Source organism: Haliotis rufescens, unplaced genomic scaffold (genome assembly GCF_023055435.1).
Source record: "Haliotis rufescens isolate VD_foot unplaced genomic scaffold, xgHalRufe1.0.p SCAF_57, whole genome shotgun sequence".
Lineage (NCBI taxonomy): Eukaryota > Metazoa > Mollusca > Gastropoda > Lepetellida > Haliotidae > Haliotis > Haliotis rufescens.
The window spans coordinates 803,520-812,475 of NW_025964301.1; the positions used below are offsets into that span (position 1 = coordinate 803,520).

Genomic DNA, 8,956 nt, shown 5'->3' on the forward strand with positions numbered 1-8,956 from the left:
TCAGACTCACTAACTCGGCTGTTATGGTATGGTATACTCATGATATCAATCACTGGATTGCCAGGTCCAGATTGGATTGTTTACAGAACACGGTGAACTAACTGGAATGTTGCTGAGTGAGGCAAACAAACAAACAAAAAGATCATTGGCCATCCATGTTCAAAAAGTGTTTGAAATAATTTTAAACCCAACAACACAGTCAGGTTGATGACCGAAAGTGTTGCCTGCCCATCTTCAAAATTAACTGCCCGCACAGGCATTATAAATACTGAACTATCACAAAAACTAAGAGACAAATCAAGTCTTGATTGCATAAGTAGTCTTAAAATCATGTGCCCGATAGTTGAGTAGGTGGAGGAAAATTTCATTCAGCCTGACAGCAAAGGTACGAGGGATGGTCAAAAAGTTCATAGAACTCAATATAAAAACAAGGTGTAAGTGAGGTTTCATGTTTTTATTTTTCAATATAATCTCCATGCACTTGAATACACTTTTCCCATTTATGCTGTAGACTCTCAATTCCCTGAAAATAGAAGTCTTCTCCTTGCCCCCCAAACCAAGCTTCTGTAGCAGCAATGAGATCGTCATCATTGGCGAATCTCGTTCCACGCAGGTGTGACTTGAGATGTCGAAACAGATAATAGTTACTTGGTTCCAGGTCTGGACTATATGGGGGTTGATTCAATTGTTCAAACTTGCATTCACGAATGGCGGCTTGCGCAACTCTTCTCTTGTGGGCAGGTGCATTGTCGTGAAGGAGCAAAACACCAGCAGTTAACATCCCGCGCCGTTTCTCTTTGATTGCATTTCGCAATTTCTTCATTAGATCTGCCCAGTAAGCACCAGTGATTTTTGTCTTCTTTGGTGGCTTATAATCTATCATTAAGACGCCCTTGGAATCCCAGAAAACGGTGGCCATGATCTTTCCAGCAGATGGCTGAGTCTTAAACTTCTTTGGCGGCGGAGATGTCTTGTTCTTCCACTGCTTAGAATCCTTTTTGGTTTCTGGATCCCAATGATGAATCCAGGTTTCATCTCCAGTCACAAGGCGAGCATGAAAATTCTCTGGATCTGCCCTATAAATGTCCAAGAGCTCTCGACTTGATACCACTCGTTGGTGACGATCTTGCGCATTCAGATTTCGGGGTACCCATCGGGCAGACACTTTAGACATATGCAAACGTTCATGGATGATATTGCAAACACTTCCATGAGAAATACCACACTCTGAGGCAATTTCATCCACCTTGATGCGGCGATCAGTCGTAATTATATTTTGAACTTTGGCCACAATTTCATCTGTGATGACATCTGCTGGTCTGCCAGACCGTGGGTCATCTTCAAGTATTGTACGTCCGCGATTAAACTCAGCAGCCCATTTTGCTACGGTGGAATATTGAGGAGCATCCTCACTGTAGACATTAACCATGCGCTCATGAATTGTGCGAGCGTTTACTCCTTCTTTGGTAAGAAATTTGATCACAGCCCTATACTCAGTTTTGGAGCTATCCATATTTTAACAAGGTTACCTCACATCAAATAAGTACTGTAACATTACTAATGGGTGTAACTACCTATACTCTTGTAGACACTAGTATGAAAGATGCCAGATTACGATACAATCATCAAATCTTCTGCTGGGTTCATTTAGATACCATGTTCTATGAACTTATTGACCATCCCTCGTAACTGCCTAGGGCAGGCGGGCAGGCAGTCATTTTGGACACGGTGTTCCCATGATCGTTGAAAGAAATGAAATAAAGCAACACTGGCAATACATGATACAGAAAAAACATATACTGACTTTATTGTAAGGAAATAAATCGCTGCAGGATGACAGACACAAAAGATCATCTACATGGTGATGTTTGTAAAGGATAACGAAAGATCATTAAACCCTGAGATCACGTGGAAACAAATCCTGAGGTTACACTTCACTACCAAACTTCATTTACCAATAACTAAATGAAAAAAAAGTTATTATTAAGAAACAACACATTTTCCTTTCATTTGAATGGTCATAGTGGGCATCAGCTGAGTTATTATTTAAACTGAAAGGGACACAAAAAATACCAAGAACTTGTTTGTCATTTCGTTGAGTCTAACCTGAGGTTATTTTTGGCCTTGGAAGTAATTTTGCATCCAAATAGTGTAAATTGTTGAAAAACATAAAACCATAATTTCTGCAGATTTGGAAAAAGATAAACAAGATATTGATTTGTTGTGGCTTAAGAACTTGATTTTTTTCAATTTTGGCATGAAGTATTTGAGAAGACGCAGTTGTACCCCTTGACTCCCACCTTGTCTAAAGGAAGAAATACCCCCCACGTGGCAACAAGAACATTTCAACGGCGTTTCATGAATACTTCTTGGGGGTAGTTTGCTGGTCTGCATGCATTGCTGACATCAGTGTATGTTTAAATACTACATATACATATATCTGAGTAAAAACATGGACTGAGTATATATAATAGATTTCTACAAATCTTTGATCATATAAAATTCTATCGGTAAGTAAATGTTGTTTTACACCTCAGTCAGCAACAAAGAGAGAGAGAGTTTATTCAGTATCCAAGAATAAACTGTCTTCAAGGCCAAGAGTACAATTTGTTGTCATAAAACATAATTCCATAGTGGTATGTGGAAGTATTACGTAAGTTTTAAATACAAAATATATATCAATAAATACACCTGTATATTTGGTATTATATTTCTGCTTTACAAGAATCTGGCAAATTTCTTTATATACAAATAGCAATACCTCTTACATTAACATTCTGGGATATCAGGGAGACAAATGTCTGTCGCATGGATACCGATGAAAATAACGAGGAATTACACATCCCTGCATTTTTGCCCAATTCGCCTGCCATGGGCACTTAGTTTAGAACCCAAAATAAATCCCTGCTAACAATGAACATCATCACACCAGAAGTGGACATGGGTCGAGCGGGACGCACCTGCGGTTATCACCTAGCAAGATATGGAAGTTTCTGTCAACCTATGTCTAAGAGATACTTGGCAAGAACAGTTTAACTATTAAAGGCCAATTTTTGTCAAGACACTTCCAAATATGGCTGGTGTTGATTCTGTTTTATTTCTGACCGGCCATGTGTTACAGAGTACGGTCATGTCTGAAGTCCACAACAAGTGCCCTGTAACCGAGACACAGCAACCCAGTAGGACAGCGTGAACAAGTATCCACAACACATGGTGGCCTTTCAATCCTCAACTAAATCCTCACTAACTGGAATCATGTTGCACATAAACAGATAAAGAAAATGTTGTGGATAATTGTTGGAGAGTGTTTCTTGTTTAACATCAGATGACTGCGATCTACATGACATCTACTGCTTACTATGTTGCAGGAAATGCTGTACCACAAATGCAGAGCTCCAGATAAACTTTTGGTGTTGTGGGTATTTTACCCATGCATTTTAAAATCATTGGGTATCAGTAATTCTATCTGGGTATTCAAATTTCTGTTACCCACTAGTTTTTACAGATGTGGGTATTTAACATGATTTAAGTTAAATATTTAAAAACACTATTCATCTAGTCCCTGCAAACTGGTGTCGTATGGGTTGGAGAGCTCTATAGGACTCAAAAATACCACGATACTTCCACAAGAAAGTGTGATGGCAAATGATCATGATGTAACTGTCATGGTGGAGTTTGGCAAGGTTGACGGAATGCCCGTTTAAATTTCAAAATAAGTCTCTGATTTGCTAATCGAATACGCAGGGTTACTTCACAATATTTTGATGATATGCACAAGTTTTAGTTTTGTAGCGTATCTGTAATGTTCGTTGCTTATTTGATATGCTTGGATTTTTTTTTACTGCATATTTCTGCATTTCTGATGCGTATTTCACGCAGATACGCAGCTTATCTGGAGCTCTGCCACAAATGGTCACATGGATCATACAAATTCTAAAATCTACCTCTTTTTGCCATTATCATGCAAACATCGTCTACAATCAAAGTCCCTCTTTCATACACAATAAAATGCAGAAGTGTCTCATTTTGAAAAAGGTCAAGATCCTGATTCCGAATCTTCATGGTTACTATGTGGGTCACTTGATACAGGATAATAGGGTCGAATAACTTTGTCCATGAGGTGATCGACAGATCTGTCTATCGGAGAAATGATGAAAGGGATGCAGACTAGTCCTATGCCTGTGGTTGTCCATTTTCTCACACTGCATGGGAGGCTGGAAGTTTTCTTCAAGAGGATGTTAGACAGGGCACAGATTCTGTTGATTGTCAGACCAGGAATAGCGACGGATGCCAAACCCTGCCAGACCAAAGTGTCACCCACTGACACGGAAACTTGAGTTCTCTTTTCATGCGGACTATTGAAGGACTTCTGAAGGCAGAACAGTAATAATGTTTAATTCTGAAATAGTTTAATAGTTCAGTCTGTGCCAAATACTTTGGAGTCTACTTGCCCAAACATGGATCTTGACATCATTTTCATTAGATTTTAGTGTATTCATATGGACACCATGTATTAACAGAATTTTACTAGACTCAGGCTTCAGACTAGTGACTAAAATCGATATTTTAACCCTTAATAAAATCATATTATGTAATGTTGTATTAATTGTGAATTAATACCCAAGTTTTTATAAATTATGGTCCTACAACAAGAACATTCTTCTTGTTCTAAAACTCTGTACAGTCTAATAAAATCAAGATATTGAAATCATGATCAAGAAGGTGGTCTATTGACTAGATATAGATTAAATTTATATAGTTGTTCCTTAAGCAGAAGTGACTGCTTATCATGTTCATAATTCAATGAAAATACAAAATATTCAAAACAATAACACACATTAACAGAAACTCAGTTCTTCTACCCTAGGAATGAGTGAGAAGGGTATTACGCCACTTTCTTTTAAGTATCACAGCTAAACCAAAAATGGGTTCCACACATGTGTGAAAAAACAAACTCTGGCTTTCGGCTTTAAAAACACACATTCCAACCACTAGTTGAGGAATAAATACCATTATCCATTTCAATAACAACTTTGCCTATAGATATGGATTGTCCATCTGTTAGTTATTGCCAAAATTGTATGAGTAGAACAAACTACTGGGTATTTAAATCAAATCTTTAAGGAAATTCAAAATAGTGGTGTGGTTAACCTGTGAAGTGAGGTATCCCTTGTGTATGGAGTCTGCCACCACATATCCAGATGCTGTCAGGTAGGACAACCGCACCCAGTTCACGTGGATCAGGGCACGGAAAGATTCACCTACCTCATTGGCATAGCCTGCAAGAAAACATGACTTGTATTAGTCCATTTCTCAGGAAAACAATATTTTGCCGGTCTTGAACCTGGAACACTACTAGCCTAAAAGTATCCAAAGAGTAAAGTGTCCATCGATTTTTACAACTTATTTACATATACAAATATACATCCCTGTAAACACACAAAACAGATTCTAGTTCTCTACATAAATAGGTTATACATGTATGTTTAATAAACCTGCATGATAAAGTATTATTAAACATATAATGGAGATCTAATACACTAGATAATAGACGTGATAGAGGGTGACAGTGTACATTCTACCCCATTTTCATAATTAATTACTAATTCCACACATAAATCAAGAACAATACTTTGTTCATTTGGTAACCCATGTGGGTCTACATGATTTATTTTTACATTTTATCAATATATCAGTCTATAGGATAATCCTACTTCTTTATGTTTAACGCTTCAAATTTGATACAATTTACTGGTATGAAAGACTATAATAAATATATCAGTCAGTTGGTGTGTCTGCATGGCAATGGCCAAACTGTACTTAAAACTACATAGAAAGTGTCCTTGCGCGAAAACAGAGGACCTAGATGAAATGGTAAATGGAGGCTACATTATCTGAAAAAATGGCAGATACGACATTCTCGCTACAAATAAAATATGTTTTCACATACCAAAATATCTTATCAAAGTATGTTTAAATATGTCATGTTCTCTTTCACGATTACGATCGTCGGAATCCGTCGTTACTTTCCACGTGCATAAATCTAAAATAAATTTCATGCAGACGATTCCTGAAGGTCAATCCAAATAATAAGATATTCTTAACAACTGGTTTCAGGCGTAATATTTTCTTAAATCCCATATACTTCATCGGTATGGCATTAATGCGAATTGTGTAACAATAATATTCCGAATATTAATAGAAAATATTTGTGATTGATTTCGAACAATGAAACCGTCATCTGCTTTAATTATCTTTAACGCTGAATTTCAAACATTATTTGTTTTGTTTCAGGTAACTTGAAGGTAACTCCATGTCAGCGCGTGCCTCTTCAACGGAAGTGCTGTCGTCAAGAGACAAACGGTGTCCAATGTAAACATCCTCATCATCTGGCGATGTGATGTAGTTGCTGCAGCCGTGCATGTCGCTGTGTTTTTGTCAGTATAGACTGGTGGTGACATGACAACACGAACTGAAAAACGCAATGGATAAACCAAAAGCATTTGAGTTAGACTTTGGCGAGCCCGAGCGAAAACTGAGACCACCACCACAACGACTTACACGAGTAAACGTCAAACCCTCGCTTACACGTGAACAAATAGAAGAAAAACAGACTCAAGCTGAACTTAGAAGAAAGGTAAATGACCTTATATTAAGGAAATAGGTACGATGCAAAGAAATGACTATATGAACAATGTAATATGATTAATTACAAGTATATTTATTTGTTAAACTTTGTTGAACACTTGATACAACGAGCATCGCAGAGACATGTATGTATTAATTTGTGCTTGTGGGAGTTTTTGTATCCCCGTGTTATGGGTTTTCGGACGCTTAAGAAACATTCTTAGATTTCTCTCCAATCACATGAACAACTGTAAAACATCTCGTTCACTACAAAAGACAACTATCTCTTAAAAACAAGCCATCATCTGATTATTTAAGATGTCTGTGTGATGCTACACCCTGTTATAGCGCGAGTAATGGTCGTTCGAAAACGTATGATGTCCGAAAAACGATTTCCGACGATATAAAAATTGCCATCTCCCTGAATATGACTCTTACCTGGTACTTGTATACCTTTTCAACAATCTCTTCAACCACAAGTGTAAAAACCACGAATGAGGCCTGCCAACATTTTAAAAGTACCGTATTCGACGTAATAAGCGCCCAACTCTAATAAGCGCCCACGGTGATATTTGCTAATATATTGGCTAGTGAACAATCCCAATTAGCACCCCTTTCGATTGATCAATGTACACAAGACTTATTTATTCGCTTATAATACGCATACGTGTGTTATATGCACCCTTAATTATGGGCAATTAAATTCTGGAAACTATATTTGTCGTATATAAACATTTCAGGCTGTCAGCATAAACCACAAAATTTATCTGTCAACTCTTTTTTTTTCACCAAAATAACATTCTAATAAGAGCCCCCATTTCTAATTTTGAGAGCGGGGTGCTAATTATGTCGAATACGGAAAATGTGCCATTTATTTATGCTCCTCCCTGATCATGCTAATGTTTTTGGTTTCACACTGCACCTAATTCCCTTGATGGTGACATGCCCTCTGTACACACTAGTCTATGTTTTAATTAATAGCTTCTGCAACCCCTAGGAAAATGTGCCTCAGAAAAAAACCTCGGTATCCAGAGGGTTAACACTTTATGATGGATCTGAAGTATATTTTCTCTAAAACTCCAGCCAATCATCAAACACAAATACGATTTGGGATACTGACATTGAATATTTACCACCAGCCAGTTGGACCACCAGTTTTAGATTTACTGGTCCTGAGGTTTATTTGCATGTTTGTTCCGACCAGCATTTTTGTTGAGCATTTATGTCAACATTGTTATGGAATTCTCCCAAATCAAAAACAGAAATGGGCTTCAGCACAGCAGAATAATTATTTTCTCACATGAGAGCTGATATTATATTTGAATTATAAATTGAATGTTGCACCTTTAATGTGAATTCTTGTTGATTTACAGCAACAAGAGCAGTTCATGATAGAGCGTGTGCGCAAGACACGCGAGGAATGCATAAAACTTGACAAGAAAGTTCAGAAACTGATGGACCAAGATGCCAAACGGCGGGGTTTACCTGGGTCAGAAGGTGTGAAAATCATGTCAAGCAGAGAAGCGAAGAAAACCGCAATATCAGTGGTTGAAGAGTTTGCCAATATATCCAGCAAAATCTCATCAAGAACGGACACTGTTGACAAGCCTACGTGAGCTTTTAGAAGTCAGGATGCACAAGAATCCGTCTTTTTAAGGCATGTGGAAGGGACATTGGGAAACAGCTGTTAATTTGTCCCCAAACTGGGAGCTTTACTAAAGTCCTTTTTTTCTTTTGCAGATATTTTAGCATTGTATTCATTATAACAATGTAAACATAAGTATTTATACCGTCAATAATAAATAAGCCACCTTTGTAAAACTAAATTTTTATTTCGTCTATTGAGAATTTGAGATTGCCTTAATAAATCCTTGCAATTGTCTTCGATACTTGCGCTTTGTACCAAGTCCAAATCTGTGATATATTTCTCGTCATTTTCATTCCATGTTTTTTATGTGATCTTTGTCAATAAACCCACATAAATATAATATTTTTTTCTGTGATTGTTGTTTAATGCTGCACTCAGCAATATTCCAGCTATATGACAGTGGTCTGTAAATCGAGTTTGGACCAGACAACCCAGTGATTGTCGACATAAGGATCATTCCACGCAATTGGGAAATGATGACATGCATCAACCAAGTCAGTGAGCCTTACCACCCGATCCCGTTAGTCGCCTCTTACAACAATGGGTTGGTGATGACCTATTCTACCCCGGATCTTCAGGTGAAGTAAATATTCAAGATGTACAGGTATAATATAACGTTGCTGCTGCTATGTAGATGTAACTGTCATTGTTGAGATCAATTGTAATATCACAACTAATCCT

The 8,956-nt window shown here is 37.5% G+C and overlaps 3 protein-coding genes across 3 annotated transcripts; 1 reads left to right on the top strand and 2 right to left on the bottom strand.

Annotated features, from left to right (window-relative positions):
* Positions 1-454: 454 nt before the first annotated feature.
* LOC125374421 (histone-lysine N-methyltransferase SETMAR-like) lies at positions 455-1,429 on the bottom strand. The gene has a single exon (XM_048385299.1). It carries the CDS (start codon positions 1,427-1,429, stop codon positions 455-457), a length of 975 nt encoding a protein of 324 aa, XP_048241256.1.
* Positions 1,430-3,793: 2,364 nt separating this feature from the next.
* Positions 3,794-6,081, bottom strand: LOC124137868 (mitochondrial fission process protein 1-like). The gene is made up of 3 exons (XM_046504346.2): positions 5,951-6,081; positions 5,152-5,279; positions 3,794-4,369 (listed from the first exon to the last, which is right to left on the bottom strand). Exons 1-3 carry the CDS (start codon positions 6,057-6,059, stop codon positions 4,037-4,039), a joined length of 570 nt encoding a protein of 189 aa, XP_046360302.2. The 5' UTR covers positions 6,060-6,081; the 3' UTR covers positions 3,794-4,036.
* A 242-nt stretch (positions 6,082-6,323) lies between these two features.
* LOC124137824 lies at positions 6,324-8,615 on the top strand. Its single transcript, XM_046504291.2, has 2 exons — positions 6,324-6,637; positions 8,001-8,615. Exons 1-2 carry the CDS (start codon positions 6,485-6,487, stop codon positions 8,241-8,243), a joined length of 396 nt encoding a protein of 131 aa, XP_046360247.2. The 5' UTR covers positions 6,324-6,484; the 3' UTR covers positions 8,244-8,615.
* The last annotated feature ends 341 nt before the right edge of the window (positions 8,616-8,956 follow it).

Bases quoted from the DNA above. Each gene is read 5' to 3' on its own strand.
- LOC124137868 (XM_046504346.2), bottom strand. From the start codon at position 6,059: ATGAAATTTATTTTAGATTTATGCACGTGGAAAGTAACGACGGATTCC. The intron at 5,280-5,950 runs GTATGTGAAAAC...GTTTTCTTGCAG, and splicing joins TACTTTGATAAGATATTTTG to GCTATGCCAATGAGGTAGGT. The intron at 4,370-5,151 runs GTTAACCACACC...TTCTGCCTTCAG, and splicing joins AGGGATACCTCACTTCACAG to AAGTCCTTCAATAGTCCGCA.
- LOC124137824 (XM_046504291.2), top strand. From the start codon at position 6,485: ATGGATAAACCAAAAGCATTTGAGTTAGACTTTGGCGAGCCCGAGCGA. The intron at 6,638-8,000 runs GTAAATGACCTT...GTTGATTTACAG, and splicing joins AAGCTGAACTTAGAAGAAAG to CAACAAGAGCAGTTCATGAT.
- LOC125374421 (XM_048385299.1), bottom strand. From the start codon at position 1,429: ATGGTTAATGTCTACAGTGAGGATGCTCCTCAATATTCCACCGTAGCA.